General features: G+C 44.6%; 1 protein-coding gene across 4 annotated transcripts in view; it reads left to right on the top strand.

Moving 5' to 3' along the window:
- Positions 1 to 21,191, top strand: part of ARHGEF10 (Rho guanine nucleotide exchange factor 10) — a 166,557-nt gene that overhangs the window by 11,388 nt on the left and 133,978 nt on the right. For all 4 annotated transcript variants that reach the window (XM_054023863.1, XM_054023861.1, XM_054023864.1 and 1 more), the window contains exon 2: positions 6,962 to 7,045. In XM_054023863.1, the coding sequence (XP_053879838.1) occupies positions 6,991 to 7,045 (55 nt within the window). In that variant the 5' untranslated portion in view covers positions 6,962 to 6,990. The remainder of the gene's footprint in view (positions 1 to 6,961; positions 7,046 to 21,191) is intronic.

Below are 21,191 nucleotides of genomic sequence, written 5' to 3'. Positions count from 1 at the left end.
TGCAATGCCATAATCTAGCCCAGAGGTTCCCAAACTTATTTGGCCTACCGCCCCCTTTTCAGAAAAAAAATTACTCAGCGCCCCCCTTTTCAGAAAAAAAAGTTACTTGGCGCCCCCCTGGAAATCTACCTTCTTTAAGTGAACAAACAGAAAGATGCAGTGACAAATTTGCGTTCTTTTATGTATCTATATTTCTACCTACATCCTACAATATAGTATCTGTTAGTCTTTAAGGTGCCACCAGACTCCTTGTTGTTTTTGTAGATACAGACTAACACGGCTACCCCCTGATAAAGAAAGATGTGTTATTAGAATATCGCCCACGACATCTGGTATACAGCGTTTTTTGCGTAATACGGCAAAAGACAACCAAACTAAAATACTAATGAAACTAAAACTGGGTTTTGTTCTTTGCTCAGCAATAGATATATGTATTTGATATTAAATTGTCAAATATCAAACTAAATTTATCAAGAAATAATTAGTTTAAAAAATAATCAATATGCAATTAAAAATCAGTTAATAGTTTTAATTTAGTTTGCCCTTATTTAAATAATTGTTCCTTATTAACACACGCCTTATTTACCAATTAACACAGATGATTCGATAGATATAAATAAATGTTATAGTTAACAGTTTTTTTACGATTTCATTCCCCTGTTTTCGTTAATATTGTAATAAAAAATATGACAAATATATTTGACTATACACTTCAAATAGTGCTGTACCGACACAAGCCTGCTACGATTTTATTATTAGTAAGCACTAGAGACACAGAACCGTACGGTAGATATGTACGAAAATGTATAAAAATACTCACGTGTAAATTGCTGTTTTATTGAAACAACAATAATACAATTTGCTTTGTATGTGATCCGTAATCCGTAAAGATCGAAGGTATCGAATATGAATAAAAATGTTTAAATACTTATTGCACTATTGTTAACTGCTTTTTACACAATTCAGAAACCATCTAAATTAGATTTCATACATGTCGAATATTTATAGTATCGTATTGTAAACAAGTCATTACACGCACATATTCCTGCCGATGCATGCTGGACTTCCTGACAATGCGCGACACGCTCGCCTGCCAACACTTGCTTGTTAAGAGCTGTTGGTGGACTTGACAACTGATCGGTTATAATTTGTGAATTTATTTGGAAAATAAAGTAATCACTACAACTTTAACTCTATGTTACACAGCAGATGAAACATGTACGAACGGTTTTTCAAAGTTTTCTTATATTCTCTTCTTTCTTTATGCTTCCACCACCCCCTTATTTTTATTCAACGCCCCCCAATTGCACCCGAGGTTACTACTGCCCCCCTGGATCGTTCCAGCGCCCCCCAGGGGGCAGTATCGCCCACTTTGGGAACCTCTGATCTAGCCTAAAGCAAGGCGCTACTCAGTGTTCGTATAAAGGTGGCAGAATAAGGTTCTAAGGGGTTTTATGGTATTTTATACATAATTCAACTATCTCTGAAAAACGTTTACTCCCTGCCAGTCGAGTGAATGATTTTAATGGGATCAGGATAGGATCTTAGATACTGAAACATTAGGTCTCATACTTACTGTGTGCATGTATTGCGAAGGAAATGTTTTCCTTATTTTAATTCATTCCACATATGGTGATTTGGGGAACTTCTCTTATAAGGATTTTGTTCTATTCCTGAATTTATTAATGTTTTTGTTTTGTAGCCCTTGGTATTTCCTTTAATATGTTAGATATTTGTTATTAAATCCAAATATCAATAAAACAATTAAGAATGAAAACTTTGATTCATTTTTCATATTCTCTCGCTATAGGGCTCCCACTATTGAAAAGAGCTGCCCCAGTCTGAGTGCATGCTTAAGTCACCCTTCATAGACAGTCTTTGTAACCTGAATCTTGCTTTAATACACAGGATCCATGGTTCCTAATTATGGCCTTACATAGAGAACAAACTGTGCTTGGAATTTTTATTTTCTCTGCAGAAATTTCAACTTTAGAGATATTAAAAAAAAAAAAAAAAAAAAAAAAAATACAATGAAACAAAACCAAACAAGCCCCAAACTCTGTACAGCAAGATTTATATCTCAGAGGGAGTTCTATAGTTGGGTGAACAAGCCTCACAATTAGTCATTAACCAGGCCATGTTCAATAGCTGGAGTAGGCACAATGGTGTTTTTGACGTTCGCATACTTGGTGTGGGCAGATTCTTCCCTTCCCACCCCCACTCCCTACAACCTTTCTGATAGCCTTATAGGCTGTCTCACAGCAGTCATTCTACAGCTCACATGCACAGCACTCTCTCTAAGGGGCAGGCTTGCATGGAAAATAACCTGCTTCCCTCTTTTCTTTCATGAATTAGGTAGGGTATACTTGCTAGCTCATACCTATTGCACCCTTGGCAATAAAGAATCTTGGTATGACTGCAACTGTGATTCACTCTCTGTTTTAAAGGGCTGCCGTGTAAAATGTGGTCTGTGCCGTTATCAAGTTTGTAGAAATGGCTCTTTTGGCGGAGATAGAAAACTTGGCAGTTTGATGTGTAATGGCCTATGCAGGAGACAGTCCTGTAGTTGTCTAGTTGCCTCTCACAGTTTTGGAGACACTTGTACCGCTCCTGTTTCTGTGGCCATCCTTCTGTTGTACAAGTACTTTTTTTTTTTTTTTTTTTTTTTTTATGAGGTGCTCACATGCTATATTTGCCTAGAATCAATAAGGAGGGATTTTCCTGTGCTGGAAACCCACACAGGACACTTTTTGCATACTCCTAGCTGAAACATTGTGGTACATCTTATACCTTTCACTGCCAAGGTTATGCCAAAATTAGAGTGCTTTCTCAAGCAGTAAGATAAACACATTCATTAAGCTGTACTACATCTCTACCCCGATATAACATGGTAAAGCAGTGCTCTAGGGGGGTGGGGCTGCGCGCTCCAGTGGATCAAAGCAAGTTGGATATAACGCAGTTTCACCTATAACGCGGTAAGATTTTTTTTTTTTTTTTGGCTCCTAAGGACAGCGTTCTGTTGTGGTAGAGGTGTATTAGGTAGCGTGAGGACACACCAGTGATAATCCTGACCTAGTCATGAGTGGGAATTGGTCCACAGAAAGCAATGGTGATTTTCTTTCAGTGTCCTTTGGGCAAGACTCGAAATGGTTGGGTTTTTGTTACCCAGCCAAGTAGCACTTCCTGCTATCAGGGTTTTAGTCTTGTCAATAACTAACCTCCTCTTTGTGAAAAGTTCTGATTTCCTGGTAGTCTTCATAAAACCTTAAGGCCTGAAGGCCATGTGCTCAGCACCTCTGAAATTTAGGCCACACCAAGTGTCTTTCATGGTCAAAGCCTAGTGCTTTAGATTGAAATGGGGTTGGAATCCCCGTCTTGTTACCTTGTGATAGGAGGCTATCCTTGGAGATCATCCCAGAATCCTATTGCTTTAAACCAGCGGTTCTCAAACTTGCACCACGACCCCCTTCTGACAATTAAAAAAAATACTACACAGCCCCAGGATGGGGGACCAAAGCCTGTGGTCTCCTGCCCCGTGGGGTGTGGGAGCCAAAGCCGAATCCTAAGGGCTTCAGCCCTGCTGCCCAGGGCTGAAGTTGAAGCCCGAGCCTTGCTGCCCAGGGTGGGGGGCTTGGACTTCACTTTCATCCCTGGGCCTGAGCAAGTCTAATGCCAGCCCTCATGACCTCATTAAAACAGGGTTGTGACTCACAGTTTGAGACCTGCTGCTTTAAACCATCTTGGTAGCTTTCTGGCTCCACTTTCCTGTCAGATGGCTCTGCTTGCATTGACAGAGAACTCTCTCAGTGAGCTCTCATTGTCCTGGGATGTCCAGACAACAGAGGAAAGAAAGCTTGCCATCCTTAGCTTTTTTATTTTTTTTGTTATGTACAGTATGTAGGGTGACCAGATGTCCCAATTTTTATAGGGATAGTCCCGATATTAGGCGTTTTTTCTGATATAGACTCCTATTACCCTCCCACCCCCGTCCTGATTTTTCACACTTGCTTTCTGGTCACCCTAACAGTATGGCTTATGGTTTTGCCACCTGTGGGTCCTTAAAGAGTGTTCTACAACTATAGATAGTTCAGCCTTAGGTAGGTGGGAAGGGAATTGTTTGCTTTGCTTTGCTTAGGGAGGCATTTGAACCCAAAATACAATCTCTCTCTCATATGACTATGGATGGAACATTCGTCTTTACATCCAAAATCCAAATTGCACAAAAACATAAAACAAAATTTCTGATGTCTGGAAAGAAAAGTCAAATTATTGTAAAGATATATCTATCGGGGTCATAAGAGATTCTTCCATGAGCAGCTGCATCTTCTATGGATAACTGCAGGTTCCAGTGGGTAGTGTACTAGCCTAGGATTTGGGAGACTTGAATCAAAGTTCCTGCTTTGCCACAGACTTCCTGTGTGATTTGGGGCAAGTCACTGAGTCTTTGTATCTCTGTACAATGGGACACTTCCTACCTCACAGGGGTGTTGTGAGGGATTAAAGATTGCAAGGTACTCAGATATCAAGGCAAAAGGGACTCTATTAAGTATCTTAGTTAAGTAGAGTAGTGTTCTAGCTATGTCAGTCCAAAGATATTAGAGAGAGGAGATGTGAGAGGTAATATAACCTCACCCACCTTGTCTCTTAGGTAAATAGAGACCACTATACATTCTAATGAGAAATATCAAAATGGCAGTGGTATTAAAAACTTCTTCGGCTTAGTTCTTTACATTTTTACTATTATTTGGCTGTGAAGACACAAATCGTTTAAAAAATGATTGTAGCCACTGGAATGAAGCTGTATGTGTACTATATATGGAAAAGAACATACAGTAATCTGTTGGAGGCCTTCTAGTTAGCATTTGTGGCTATTTGACAAAAAAATCTAGAGATACAGGGTTTACCTTCAGGACATAACTAGTTATTATGTGTTCCATCTTTGGAAATGTGAGTTCCAGTTACTACTCAAGCTTAAAAAGAAATGGAAAAATAACCCTATCAAGTAACCATAACTCTTCCTTTATTTCACATGGTAATTTTGGTGGGGAAAAATGCATTCCTGATGACACGATTTGAAAGTTTTATAAGTAGGGCATTCCTTTCTGTTCCATGGAAATATATGGGAGCGAGAGAGGTTTGAGGAGAGACAAAGTGGGGAAATGTTTCCTTTATATTTTAAGGGAAAACACATTTCCTTCTTAATGGATGGATGTTGTGTATGGATGTCAAACCTTTTCAGCCTTAAGCACCAAATGACTTCATAAATATCTATGACTTGATTGAGAATTAGTAATGATGATGGGTAAAGCGTAAAGCAACTGAGAAGAGTCTTTGATGTAGAAATGTGAATGCTTATCTGAATACTTTGGGACTGCCAGCAGCCTCCCTCCGAAATCTATAACAGTATGGCAAGTACATTCAGGAACATTTTGTAGACACCAGTTAGGTCTACACACACCAAGTAATGCGCAACATGTTAGTGCACTTCAGAAATCTCACCCCTGTACTGCGCTACCTCACCATGTAGAAAAGCCCTTTGACTTTCCATACTTTTATGACTCTGAAGACTTTCAACTCCTTGCATTGTGGGATGGTATAGCCCCAAACCCTGTGAAATCCTTTCCACTCTCACTGCTTTCTTGATGAACCAGAAATGGGCCACTTGGGACTGGGATTCAGGAAACCTGGATTCCCATCCTGACTCTGCCACTGACTTGCTGTGTAATCTTGGGAAAGTCACTTCACCCCTCTCTGCCTCAGTTTTCCTTCTTCCCCTTTGACTGTCTTGTCTCTTTTTAGACTGGAAGCTCTCTAGAGCAAGACAGTCTCTTACCATAGTGTCTAGGACAATGAAACCCAGTTGGGCCCTCTAAGTGTTGTTATAATACAAACAATAATAATTGATAATATTGTGGGAAGAGAGAAAAGGCTCTTTCATATTCTGGGATTTTTCTCTTCCTTGTTGCAGTCCGGGTCAAAATGTGGGGATGATCCAGAGAATCTTGTTACACTTGAGTCATTGAGAACATTAGGCCTACTGGTATGCATAGTGGTTGTATTGCACAAGAGAGGAGGGGAGGGTGGTCAGGTTGCCTTTAGAAGCTCCGGCTGGAAGTGGGCTGCCCAGACACCCTTCTTGTTCCACTCCTTTTCTAAAGGTGAGTAGGGGTGGGGCTTAATCAACATTTTCACACTTTCCAGAAAAGTTGAGTTTAAAAGGTGTTAGACCTTTATAAACTGAACCATTTTTTTTCTGGTCTTTTCTAAAAGTCAATAACAACTTGACTGTCTCTCCCTAGTTTTTGTTCAAAGTGGTGAAAGGACAATGGTAGTTACTTCTCAAGGTGAACAAAGGCAGCCTTGTCTGGCACTGCAAATTATTACTGCAAGGTCAACATAAGTTAGTTATTTGTTGCAAGGAAAAAGATACATCAGTGTGGTGTTTGCTAACAAGCAAGTTAACTCCATGGTGTCAGGACTGGTGATTTCTGGATATTAACTGCCAAATGGAAAATGAATTGTCATGACCTAAGAGTACTTTAGGACTCCTGACCCTGTGTGTGTGATGGGGAGAAAGGATTTTACAAAAAGGCTCACACCCATAATTTGGGGGCAGATTTTCAAAGCACGTAGGCACTGAAATATGCTCAGTTTATCAAAGGAATGTAAGTGTTACAGTGGGAGCTAGTGGGTACTAAGCACTTTTGAAAATCTGGCTCTCATTTAGGTGTCCAAACGAGAGCTGAGCTCTTCAGAAAATCTGACCCCAATTGTGAATGCTGAGCACAAGAAAATCCGGTTCCAGAGTCTTTTGAAAATAGGGCCCCTGCTCCCTCTCTCTTGTCCCAAGACATTAACGATGGTATTAGATGGCTGAAGTATGAGACTCAGATAAATAAAAAAGCAGACTTGCTAAATCTGGAAACAATGTTTACCTTTTAAAAAATGTGCTTTCTTGCAGGGGTATTTGTTCTGTTGAAGGAACAGAAAATGAGTGGGCACAGCAGTATGGAGGCAGAGGATTTCCCTCCCCCACCACCTGAAGGTAACTGTAATATTCCAGCTTTTTAGTTACTCACAGTGTAACAGAGATCCCCTCCCCACTAACCACTTCCAAAAATCTTTAGTCAATTTGATCTTTTTTCCAGGTGTTTTTTGTTGTACGTGTTGGCATTATCCTCATGAACACATTTTGTTTGTTCTTCAACCATTATTCCTCGGCCGTTCTTCAGGGGTTATGTATATTTAAGACCTAATTGTTGGTGCATTATGTCGGAGATTCTTTCCAATGATTTCTGTGAGCACTGAATCAAGCATGAAGTTTCATTTTTAACCGTCTCCCCATTGCTATGAATTTCCTCATCCATTGATCTGATTTCCGAGCTCTGCCAGTTACTGTCTCCAATATGAGGTGTTAAAAGTTGATTAGACTGATACAAAATTATTATATACTCAGAAATGTGCTCTTTCGGGACAGTCACCTTGTTGTGGTGAAGGGTCTTGCATGTTTCCAATGATCCTTGGAGCTAAGTTGTTGGGAGCTTCATGTTCCTGGTAGGGTCTCCCAAGGCAAACAGGTTTATCATAGAAGATTAGGGTTGGAAGAGACCTCATGAATCCGCACATAGGCGGCAGTAGTTAGATGGTCATCTGGCACCTGGATTGAGACAGGAGTGCAGTTTGGCAGCTACTGTGGTGACTGAGGAGTGCTCTTTAGGAGCTCCTCTGCTCATCCTGCATGGGGAGAGGGCTAGAAAAGGTGCCCTAAGCCTAGGCTGTCTCATACATTTCTGGCTAGATTACCGTGCCCAGTGGGAGCACTCGGCCTGCGGTCGAAGCTATAAAAAGACAGTGACTCTTGCTACATGGAACGTTCGCCCTCGAAGCTGAAAACACAGAGAGAGGAGGAAGTAAAAAAGAAATAACTTTCTCCCAGCGCCACAAAATGTCTGTACCGACTGCAGGCAGATTTGCAGTTCCAGGATCAGACTCCTGAGTCCCCTCAGGACTCCTATGTACATCTGTGGTAGAGCTCATCCTTGGATTGAGGGATCGCTAGGATGACCAGATCGCAAGAGTGAAATATCAAGACACATTGGGTGGGGGGGGGAGGAGAGGGGTGATGAGAGGGGACGCACAGCCCTAGGAATCTGCAAGAAGGGTGTACAGCCCCTGCTGCAGCCTGCACCACAAGCCACGGGGCAAGGACTCATGGCCCCACCTCCAGTCCCCAGCAGAAGCCACAGGGGCACAGGGCTCCAGCTCCAGCCCCCAGCTGAAGCCGCAGGATAGGGGCACAATATCCCGGTTGCAAAATCCGACTTGTTTGCAGGGCAGGGGAGCGAAGGGTCGCATTTCTAGCCGTGGCTCCAGCTGCAGTCACAGAGGGGAGGCCCCATAGTCCTGCTTTCAGCCCCAGCTTCAGCCACTGACAGCTGAAGCAAGCTAAGTCTCAGGTCTGGTCTATACTACCCGCCTGAATCGGCGGGTAGAAATCGACCTCTCGGGGATCGATTTATCGCGTCCCATCGGGACGCGACAATCGATTCCCCAAATCGGCGCTCTAACTCCACCAGCGGAGGTGGTAGTAAGCGCCGCCGACAAAAAGCGACAGAAGTCGATTTTGCCGCCGTCCTCACAACGGGGTAAGTTGGCTGCAATACGTCTAATTCAGCTACGCTATTCACGTAGCTGAATTTGCGTATCTTAAATCGACTCCCCGCTGTAGTGTAGATGTACCCTCAGAGGTCTGGAATCAGTGAGTGTCATGGCCCCCGACTAAATTATGGACTTCATTGTAATACATATTTAAACATACAGATTTATTTGTACACTAAACAAACAACGGGTAAAGGACTGGGTTTTTTATTCAGTCAGTAAATCAGCTTCCCAATTTGCATACCTCTCACACATGCCAGAAGTCTAGAACTTCTGGATGACTCTGCCATAGTCATGACTTGCTTCTGGGCAGTCACAAAGCTGTAGAAGTCCTTGCAGCTCATCCAGAAATTCATTTTGACAAGGGTTTCACTCTGCACCAAGTCCATGCTGTTTCAATTCTGGACATCAGTCCATGCACCTTTCATGATTGAAAATACACACTGTGTGTATGTGTTGCTTACTGGTATACTGAGCACGTATGACACCAGCTTTGTCATGTTTAGGAATCCAGTGCTACCGTCCTTGTTTCTCCGCACTTGAGACCAGAGTTCCCCAGCTGAGTCGTTTCCAGGCTCCAACTTGGAGCTGATGTCTTTGATACAGTACTCATCATAGAGCTGATCAAGATCCACTGTTTTTTGCAAACACATCCTTGTATTCAAATGCCCTATTAACTTTGATGTTCAAGCACTGGGTATTGAACAGGTAGCCAGTTGTTGAAAAATCAAACCATTTCTCCAAATATAGGATCGACACATCTTAATGAAATTTTACGTCTTTCTGGAGACATGCAGCAGTGACAGGCAGCATCTCAGTTAATGCATTTTCAATTTTGGAGACAAAGAATTTGTCATTCTTCTGTTGCTGAAGTTTAATTCTCAGAGTACTCATTATGGCATACACTTCACATGCTGTCATAATCTCATTTTCCAAACCGAGCACAGTATCATTGAAGATTTCCAGGACATTCTGGAGGAAAAGCAGATGAACCTCAACTTTGCTAGGCCCCTCACCTTGTTCACCATTTTCCATGTCCAAGAACAGCATCCATAAAGATTTTGGGCACTTCTCACTGCCCAGAGAAACAAAGTAGCACTTAACAGCCTGCCATGTATTTACAAGCCTGTTTACAGCTTGGAAAAAACTCATTCAGCGTGTCGGAACGTGGTGCAGTAAAGTGGCATACTCCATATCCACAAAGTCAAACATGTCCTTCAATGCTGCTACTCTCTTAGCAGAACTGCTGAAATGATTGAACGTCTTAATCACCAGAGTCTCAATGTCAACTTGTAGGGTATTGCTAGCATGTTTCACGGTGTTGTGCACAACATGGTCAGGGCAGTTTCCAGGCAAGATATTTTCATTTTGTTTTTTAAAATTCTGGTACACTGATTGTTGCTTTCCATAATTCACGTTTGCATTATCAGCACAGTAGAAAGACACTTTGTTTAGGTCTAGTTTGTCGCAAGTTTTTCAAGTAATGTGTTGAGACGAGACTGACGAGGCAATAAACTGTTAGACTTCTATGAGCAAAGCTTACCTTGGACCCCATGTTCGGGGGCCCAGTTGTAACGATGCTGGTCTTGGTGGGACCCAACTGAGAGTGCCAATTCAGGACAAATTGCTTAAAGCAGAACAGTTACATCCCAAGGCTGGGGTTTTTCCACCTCTAAGGCAAACCAAACCAGACAGCCAGAGAGGACTTTGGTTTTGCCCCACTGGATAACCACAAGTCACACAAGCAATTCCCTTAGATACTCCAGTTTCCCAGTATCACCACCAGTGCCATTCATTATGGGGATGAATGATTATGAAAACTAATACCTCAGTAAAAGAGAAAAGGTTCGCTTGATCCCAAAGGACCAAGCCCCAGACCCAGGTCAATATACAAATCAGATCTTACCCACAAATCACGCTGTTGCCAATCCTTCAGAATCTAAAATCTAAAGGTTTATTCATAAAAGGAAAACATATAGATTAGAGCCAGAATTGGTTAAATGGAATCCATTACATACAGTAATGGCATAGTTCTTGGTTCGGCTTGTTGCAGAGATAGAATAAACTGCAGGTTCAAATTAAGTCTCTGGAGTACATCCCCAGCAGGGATGGGTCATCAGTCTTTTGTGCAGAGCTTCCGTTTGTCCCTCCGGAGGTAAGAAGCAGGATTGAAGACCAGATGGAGATGAGGCATCAGCCTTTTATAGTCTTTTTCCAGGTGTAAAAACACTTCTTTGTTCTTACTGTGGGAAAATTACAGCAAATTGGAGTCTGGAGTCACATGGGCAAGTCCTTGCATACTTTGCTGAGTTACAAGGCGTATTTGCCTTCTCTCAATGGGTCAGTTGTATAACTGGTGGTCCTTAATGGGCCATCAAGCAGGCTAGGCAGAGCTGACACTAACTTGTCTGGGGTGTCCCCCAGAATCACAGCATAATTTTGAAATACAGACGGTATAGTGCCAATACTTATAACTTTAAATACAAAAATGATATATGCATACAGATAGCATAATCATAACCAGCAAACCATAACCTTGTCTTAGACACCTTATTTGACCTCCTTTGTACCAGATTTGGTGCCACTACAGGACCTTGGTTGCAACAATGATCTATATGGTCCCAGATTATATCAATAACGTCACACCAGTATCTTAGCAATAAGGGGAAAGTTTTCACATTGCCCTTCTTAGATGCATCTCTGGCAACTGAGAAATAAGGACCGTCTGGCTTGCTGAGGTCTTTCTAAAAATTCTGTTGAGAGCGATGACAGCACATTTTTGATCAATGCCTCCACTTTAGTCCGGCCACAGCTGACATGCTTCGCAATCGTTGAATCTGGCTACAAGGTAGGTGCTAGTTTAAGTTCAGTCAGACGAGCGATAGGAGTGTTGGACTACTGTGTGGTAAACTTGAGTTAGCTCAGCAGCGATAACCTTGTTATTGAAGAATTCATTTGGCCTTCTGAAAAAATGTGAGATCAGGGTATTCCTCTTGTGAGTCTTGGTGTTTTGTTCATGATTTTTTTTGAATCAGCATGATGCTTAACATCAGACTCACCACCATGGCAAATGCTAAATTCCTTCCTGCATGCTTTACAAAAGGCTTTTTTGAATCCCACTCATAGGATTTCTGAATCCAGGTGTAAGTGGCTTCCCAGTCTGTCCTGTATCTGCACTGTCCCTTTTTTTCTTGATAGTTGGGTCCTCCCTTGTCACTGCCATTTCGGGTGGGGTTTTTGGCTGAAGACTGTTAGCTAGATAGCTAGCCACTGAAAAGAACTGCGCAGTCTCTGTACTTCTTACATGTTGTTACGTGCCCACTGTAGTTTGTCCTACGATATGCACTGTGGTTCAGAACTGTAAACTACATATCCCTACTGTAAACTGCATTACACCTGAAAACAACCTAAAAAACCAAAATTGCCAGTAGATAACAGATCACAATCGACTAATTTTCTATTTCACTACCAAATTTTAAATTTTACCTGAATATCTGGACAAATGGCGTCCCCATTGTACATCATCAAGCAGATGTATGCCGCCAGGTGCAATTGCTGGTTGCCAATGTGGGTAAGTGAACTGGGCAGCAGCTTAGCATTGCTCTGCCCTGGGTGGAATCAGCATGTGCAGAGGCAGGTGCCTCCTTTCCTTGGCTCTGCCGTGAGCTAAGTGGACCGGTCTGCACTCAGTCTACTGGGGGGAGGATACAGCTATTACCTCTGTGGGGCACCTGCCCCTGCCTCCCCCATGCAAAAACAGGTGGTGAAAGAAAAGGTTTGAAATGGCAACTCTCCGATTCTAGCAGCCTCCCCCATCGAGCACAGAGCCACATCTCATTTCAGAGCCGGCAGTTCTAGCCCTTCCACTGCATCCACGGAACTGGCTGCAGGGGACTCCCCGCCTGGCTCTGCAACCCAGGGCTCCCTGCGAGCTGATCTGCCCAGCACTTCTTAGTCGCACCCCAAGTGCAGAGTGGTTCCGTTCCGGGGCTGTCACTCAGCCCTGGGTGCAGAGAGCCATTGGAACACTCCAGCCCTGGGGCTGGGCCAGAGAGGAGGTCAGCAGCAACCTGGATTCAATTGGTTGGGGTGGGTTTTCCTCTGTTGTTGCTTGCTGCAGAGTGAGTTTCCCAGATGGCAGAGCTTTCTGGGGGTGCTGTCCCTGCCCCTTAAAATAAATGGGTGACTTCAGTTCAGTTTGGCTCGGTCAGATCGCAAAGCTCATTCGCCAAGAGTGGGTTTGGATCTGGTGCAGTGCTAAGCCTGGTCACAAAGAACTGGCAGGTGATAGCTGGACTGAAGTGTGACTTTTGTTCCCAGCCTCAAGGAAAGGGCAGTCTTTTCAGTACCAGGTTTACAATGGTGACTCAGTGGCACCAGGCCCACACTCAGAAGGGGCCCTGGCATGGCCCTCTCCATTTGTGCTGCACCCCCAGATCCCACCAAGCCCACTGGCTCCTCTCCACCCCCTGCCCTGGCCAGACCCAAGTGCAGCTCCAGTTCTGAACAGTCTCGTGCCCACCACTTCAAGGGCCTCCCTGTCTTCTCAGAGTCGAGCTGCCTGGAACTGGTGCAGAAGTGGGGTCAGATTCAGCCAGTGCGGGGAGGCGAGTGTGTGTGTGCAGTGGCTTGGCTGGGCGCCTCCAGGCAAGTGGGTCCTCAAGAAGCCTGGAAGGGGCAGGCCCTGGCCTGGCTGATCACACTGCTCCCAAGAGTGATTCCCTGCCCCGGGACTGGCCCGGGCCACACTGCTTGCTGAGCCTAGCTGACACTCACCTCAGGGACCTGCCGGCCGCTTCCTGGGAATCGCTCCAGGTAAGCATTGCCAGGACCCGCCCTTACACCCTCTACCCCCGCCTTCAGTTGAGGAGGTGAGCAGCGGGAAGGGTGGGGCCGGCCAGGTGCAATGGGGGTATGCATGGCATGGCCAGAGGCACACTGGTCTGCCTGGCCCTGTGCTAACAGCATGCCCCTTCCTGTTGCGGGTGGGCCCATGCTGTGCCACACAGCTCCCCTGCCTAGCGCCCCCTGGATCCACTATGCCCTGCACCCCCTGAATTCACTATGCCTAGAGTCCCCCCCTCCCCCCCCCCCACAACCCTTCCACCACAAATGCACAGTGCTGTGCACACCACCATCCCTGCCCAGCGCCCCTGCCCACAACCCCAGCACCCCACACAGAACCCCCCACTCGCTAGTTTCCCAATACACACAGATTTCTCCTCCCTCCCAGTGCCCTTCCCCACAGCCCCACCACCACAACTAAATAATGCCCCACACAGACCCCCAGTGCCCTGACACACACAGGTCTCCCCCACTGCCCAGCGCCCTCCACACCCTCACAGCCCAGCACCCACACATCTCCCAGACACTCACTCCATCACACCCTGCCCCCTTCCCTGGCCGCAGTCACCAGCCCTGTTGGGAGGTCTCTGGCTCCTAGGGTCAGAGCGGCGAGGGGGGTCTCCAGACTCTCCATGTGCTCATCCGCCACAAGCACTAGCTTCCTGGCTTCCATTGGCCAGAAAAACGCCAATGGGAGCTGCTGGAGCTGCGGAGCGGGGTTTGCAGGCGGGAGCAGACCACAGAGCCCCCTACCCTCCCTGACCCTAAGAGCCAGAGAGACCTTCCCGTGGTGGGGGCGGTCCCAGCGGTGCCTACCTGGGGCGGCTCCCAGGAAGGATCTGGCAGGTCCCTTTGGCTCCTAGGATCAGGGGCAGCCGAGGGGTCTCCACGTGCTGCACCCACTCTAAGCACAAGCTCCATGGCTCCCATTGGCCAGGAAAAGCGCCAATGGGAGCTGCCAGAGCCGCGGAGCGGGGCTTGCAGGCACCAGCAGAGTGCAGAGAGCCCCCCGGCCCCACCCTTAAGCCAGAGGGACCTGCTGGGGGGGAGAGGTGGGGAGTCCTGGCGGTGCTTACCTGGGGCGGCTCCGAGGAAGCATCCGGCAGATCCCTCTGTCTCCTAGGGCCGGCGGGTCGGAGAGGGGAGGGGGCGCAGAGGGCTCTCTGCCCACTGCCTGTCCCCACAGCTCTGACTGGGCAGGACGGAGCCGGTGCAGCACGTGGAGACCCCCTTGCCACCTCTGTGCCTAGGAGCCGCACCAGAGGTTCCTGCTGGCGGACGGGTGCCGCGGGCTGCCCCATGAAGCGCCGCCAGCCCGGGACCTAAGGTGTGTGTGTGTGTGTGTGGTGAGCGGTCCCTGATATCAGGACAAAGGGTGTCCTGACTGATGTGCGGTGGGGATGCAGGACAAATCACTTAAAATCGGGACTGTCCCGATATCAGGACATCTGGTCACCCTAGGGATCACCAATCACTCAATGTGTCAGCGCTGGCTTGATTTGGATATAAACTTTTCTTTTTGTTTTTATTATTATTATTTTTATTATTATTATTTTACATTTTTACTTTAATAATAATTTACATAGTGCCTTCAATTTGCATAGCTCTTTAGAACATCCAATAGGACAAGTTTCCTACCTCAAAGATCTTGGGGACAGATTCTGTCCCTCAACCTGTCAGCTATATGATTTTGTGATCTAATGGGGGCTGCTGTAATGTGGCCTAATGGAGGCTGAGGGAGACTTCCCTAGGTGCAGGGACTAAATTTTCCCTCCGACAAGCCCTGGCACAGAGGGCATGCACAGACGGAGAAAGGAATGGGTGAGGATGGGGCTGTTCACTGTAGCATGGAGCACTATGGAAGATTCTGGGTGCTCCAGATTGTGGAGCAGACTATAGGCAGCTCTTGCAGGCGTCTGTCTGCTTTGATTTATTCTGAAGGGTAGAATAGCCCAGAATCCTGAGAGCTCAAAGATGGCATTACATACAAAGCTACCTTTGCCCCTCCCTCTCCCATTGGTCTGTGTCTACTGTGCTAGCGAGATAATTCACCTTTAGGCTTTTTCTGTTTCATTGTGGATTTACGGTGAGCACAGTAAGGTATATAGGCACTTGTGTCCATTATACACCATTCACATCTTGACAGGACAACCAGAGGAGTTTTTTTCCACATTGTTTCCCTAGTTATCAGCACCAGCTTGTTTATTCCCTGAGTTACTTAACTATTTGTATATGTAACTATTTCAGACTGTCTGAATCTTTCTCTCTCTCTCTCTTTCTCATATATATTACATTAAAACTTCATTTTACTTAATACCAGCTGAGAAGATTCTCCAGCGCTGTAGTTGCTCTATCACTGACCATTTTAAAACCAAAATTGGATGTTTTTCTAAAAGCTGTGCTCTAGGAATTATCTTGGGGAAGTTTGATGGCCTGTGTTATACAGGAGGTCAGACTGGATGATCACAATGGTCCCTTCTGGCCTTGGAATCTGTGAATCTATAAATGTTTTCCAGTTGCCATAAACATTAAAAATCACTTGTCTTGGTTTTGTTGAGTGATGACTAGGTAGGAACATAGGAATTGCCATTCTGGTTCAGAACGGTGCTCCATCTAGTCTAGTATCCTATCTATGACAGTGTTGCATACCAGATGCTTTGGAGCAGTGGTCCCCAACCTTTTTCATCTGGCGGGCGCCAGACGACGAGCCATGGAGGACTGTGGCGGCGGATGAGCATCCACTGAAATGCTGCCGACAAGCAGCGTCATCCAGAGGCGTCGCTGCCGAAATGCCACCTCTACACCTCTGGATGATGCTGCTTGTTGGCGGCATTTCGTCGGATGCTCATCTGCTGGCCAGTATGCTGGCGCACTTAGGCGCCATGGCACCCACGGGCACCGCGTTGGGGACCCCTGCTTTAGAGAGAGGTGAAAAAACTCTGCAGTTAGGGAATAACATGCCCATAGGAAAAGATTTCATATGGCCCCACTGTTTTGAGGTTGACTTATGCCTTGAAGCATGAGGGTTTAGATCCTTCCAAAATGTGCGCTTGCTCTCTCACTAAATCCTTGCTATTAGTGCTCTGGATGTGATTCTTGGTTTTGTTTAGTGATGAATTATGAGCATTGGCAGGATATCCATTTACTATAGAAAGACAAAGAAAATCCCTTATCAGACTGCCCATCTCTAAAGAATGTACATTAGCGGGGGAAAGTCCTGTTCTGCATATGGGCTGAGGCTGTTATTGAACAAAGAGCGCTGGCCAAATTATTGTAGCTGTGGTATTTAAGGCTCCGATTAGCAAAGCATTTTAGCCCATGTTTTACTTTAAGCATATGTGCCAATGGGACTGCTTATGTATTTAAAGTTAGGCCCTGACTCAAAGCACTCTAGCAAAGGCTTAACTTTGGACTCACATTTTAGACAGATAACAGCAAATTTTAGTTCCTTTATTTACTGAGATCCGACTTATTTAAAATGTGCCAAGATGTTGCTCTAGATCCTACTTTTACTGACACTGTTGCTGATGAACACAAAACCCCTGTTCTGAAGAGCTTACAGTCTAAAGATTCCTGAAGCTAGAGTATTTTTTTTAATTAATGTGGTGATTTATGAGTTCCAGGATGTGAATGACTTTAATGAATGAGCAGATTTGAATTTACTGATGATTTCTCGCTTGAGAAAACCCCATGCTAATAGAAGGCCTGGAAGTTAGATTAAAGGAAAGCTTCCATGATGCTGAATACAATAGGAAATCTCAGTAATTGCACTAAAGTGGCCTTGTTTTCCAGCTCAGACACCAGTGTTGCTAAGGAGATGTAGTCACCTGTGCCTCAGGGGGGAGAATACATGTGTTCTAGGATGACAGTTTCACTTATGACTGGGCTCATGAGATATTTCCCCTGCAAAGTGTTCATAGCAGGAGAAAGTCACGAATTTGGGTGCTGGGAGGGTTATATCAGAGTTTCTTTTGGATACTGATCTAAATATTGGTGATGGTTAATTGAGGCAAAGAAACTCAAATAAAAAGTCCACTTTAAGCAATTGGGCCAAAATTTTCAAACTTGGGAGCTAAACGTTAGGAACCTACAGCCATATTTAGGCACCCGAATAAAATTGACCTGACTTTCAGAAAGACTGAGGAACAACCGTCCCTGTAGAATGTATTGGTAGTTGTGAGTGCTCAGGCCCCTCCTTTAAGGTCTCTAAATGAAGATGCAGGTGCCTAACTGAAGTGTGTGATTCCAGCTTCTGTCCTTGGCAGCCAGGATACCGGGCTAAATGGACCATGGGTCTGATGCAGCATGGCAATTCCTATGCTCCTACATATTCATCAGTGAACAAAACCTTGTGAATTTTAATACTAAAGACCCTTGTAAAATGTTGGCCTTATTTCCCTACCTCCCTTTCTTTCCCTTTTCTATACTGGGATCTTTAGGGTGGCATTTTTTTTGCTCCTCCTACCCTCTTGTTCCATACTAACCTTGCTATGTTTTTGCTCTGTCCCATCAAAACACACATGATATTTTCTCTCCTGTTCACATTGCAGGTACTATAATAGCATGACTCGAATATCATGGGGGTGCAAGGCAAGGAGGTGGGCTCTCAAGATGTTCCCTGCCACTTTCTACGGAGATTTATAGGGAGGAGCTGAAGTCCATGCTTAGCAAACTGAACGTTCTGTCCCCCTTCCCTCTGCTGATTAGTTGGGGAGGTGGCTAAGTCCCCTGCCCAAACTCATGTGGCTGAGAGGTGGAGGTAAGGCCTGTGCTCAATGTTTAAGCCCCTCTTTCGTACTCTGGATGGACATAGACACACAGCAGCAGCACAAAGGGAGCTAGGGACATTCAACAGATGAGCACGTTGCTAGGATGCTGAGCAGGGGTGGCACTGAGATCCACGGTCTGCACTGACTCCAGTGGCCTCTGGTACATGGCGGTATTCTTTCTCAGAGGATGCACAGCCATCTTAAAGTCCTGAACTATAGTCTAAGGGCCAAATGGTTAGAGGAGGAAAAAAAATCTCATTAAGTCAATAGATATTACTCAGCATCTCTGTCTGCCACCCTCACAAATGCAGCCTGAGGTTTGAAAGTCATCTGGACTCCTTCCTGTTGATGGAAGGCAGCGTGATCTGCAGTGCCAGGGTGGGCATCAGGTGTCTCAAATTCTATTCCTGGCTCCACCCCTGACTTCCTGTGTGGCCCTGGACAAGTAACTTCACCATGTGTCTCTACTTCAACATCTTCACACCTAAAATAGGTTAACGGTATTCTCCCCATCTTCCTCATGGGAGTGTTATGAGGATGAATTAAAGTTTGTATAGTTGTCATGTCAGTGCGAAGTATGAGGATTTGTCTACCTGGTGCATTAGTCTTCACCAGAAGGGTGTAAATTCTAGGGTGTATTAGCATGTCACACACCCTGCTGGTGTGCACTACAAATTCCCTAATGCATGTTAATGTTGTACTGTTTGAAGCAAGACTACATTAACGCCGCTTAGGGAACATTTAGTGCATGCCAGCAGGGTCCACCTGGGCCAGTTAATGTGCAACACACTAGTGCACATTAGAATTTACATACTTCTAGTGTGGATTAATGTAACGTGTGGAGAAATCCTTAACAGAGCAGGCAGTAACTCTGTCCCAACTGAGGTGTAATTATAGGCATATTTAAGAGGCTGTTGAGGTCTACCGGAGGAATAATAGCTGGGAGAGTGGTGCATGTGTTTCCTTCATCTCCTCCTCCCTTTATTGTGTTCAGGCAACATAACTAACTGTAGCAAACACATGCTGCTGAATTTCACGTGTGTGTATATAATACTGACATTCCATTCATGCAACAGTTTAATTTCATGGTGACAAGTTTACACCAGTTAACTCCCACAGAGCAAATGGAGGCACTGCAGAAATTTTAAAAGATGATTGTTGTCATGCTCCCTTACCCCTCCCAAGTGACTTGACTTTTAAGTGATTGTCCTTTCAGGCACAAACATCAGGAATTCCCCAGTATTTGTTTTGGTTTATGTTCAGTGGGCATATGTATTAGCAGGAAGAGATTGAAAAAGAAAGAAATGAACTGCTTTATTTAAACAAAAAAAGAGGCAAACCCAAAAAACCTGGCACTTGTGAGCTCTGATAATGCCAGCCCACGTTCACTGCTTGCATATGTGTGTGCACATACAAGAGGTGGAACACAACTTTTAATATTTGTTGATTCTTTTGAGTCCTAATAATAATTAAAAAAAAAATAGACTTCTGGCCTCCCCACCAGCAGAGAAAAGACACTTTAAATATTAAGTGTTTAAGGATAAATGAAGGCCATGTACAATGCACTGTTATGTTTCTTATTAATAACTATAGCCAAGTATGTGCTCCACACCCATCTGGATAGTGAAGGGACATGCTGTGGAATGGAGACACTGTAGTAGTTGCCAGGCCTGGAAGGAAATGCTTGCAGCCATAGAAACAGATGAACTGGTGGTTTCTGCTCACTGCATTTCTTTCCACAGCTGTGCTTTCTTCACACTGACCAGCAAGGACTTGAGTCTGGTTGCTCTGATGCCATCTATTTTGTACTTGTTTATGGTACTCTGTTGAAAAGGGCATTACTTTTCCTACCACCCTGTCACAAAGGTTGTTTTTTCCTTCTACCCACGTGGGAACAGTCCTTTTGACCCTGTAAAATGGGATCCCCTCTGCTACTTACCCTTCCCTCTGGGAGGAATTCGAGATACTTATTGGGACCCTGTTGAGAAGGAACCTGGCCTGCCTGCTTCCTCAGCAGGAATGGGTACCAGAAAAACTGTTGCCTGCCTGAAGGAGAAAAATAATGTATTTGTTTTTAACAGACCGTTTTGGTGTGTTTTTTGCCACCTTTTATTTGGTTGCTACCTCTTATTCCTGGGGTAAGGTAATGTCCCTCATCAGTGCCAGATTCAGAACATATTGAAGTCAATGAGAGTCTTTGGATCAGTTCCTCAATGCTTTGCACTAATCAGTCGTCCTAAAAATAAATCATCCTAACCAAATAGTGTAGCTGCAGAGCAGCAAGATAGGCTGCTTAGTAGCAATTAGCCATGTCAGATTGTACTAAAATTTTTCTCTTCCTGTTGTATTATAACTCCAGAACTGTTCTTCTATAGTGCATTCTTTTGTTCCTTAAATATGTGTTTAAAACTGCATTGAAATTTCATGATGTTTAGTGTACAAACTCTCCAGTTGGATGTATCATTCTTCTGCGCTTCCTTACTTCAGCTGCTCTGTGGTATTGTAGTGAGCTTTTAAGCAGCTGCCACATTTTGCTTTAGAGATGGCTGTATGTCATTACCAGATGAGGTGAATTCCATACTGTTTACAATACGCACTGTGAAATTAAAGGTACTGTATAGATCTCATTATTCATTTACCTTGTTCAGTTCCAATTGAATAATATGACATTTCTGGCAGCATCAAAAAAGTATTTTATTAAACTTGCGTTGTGAAGGACACTGAAATGAGGCAGTTAAACTGGAGTTTTCATAATACTGGTAAGAAAAGCAATTGATATGTGTCTTGTGATTTGTTTATCAGGGTTAGGAGCTGTGAAATACGTGGGCCCATATTTCCTGTTATAACAGAATAAGTCCGCATTACCATGCTTTCTTTGGGGGTTTTAATAAGATCATTGCCTACATTAAACTGCAATTG

The sequence above is a fragment of the Malaclemys terrapin genome, chromosome 3, assembly GCF_027887155.1.
Source record: "Malaclemys terrapin pileata isolate rMalTer1 chromosome 3, rMalTer1.hap1, whole genome shotgun sequence".
NCBI lineage: Eukaryota > Metazoa > Chordata > Testudines > Emydidae > Malaclemys > Malaclemys terrapin.
Note: the sequence above shows the minus strand (reverse complement) of the source record. Positions and strands in the feature narration are given on the sequence as shown.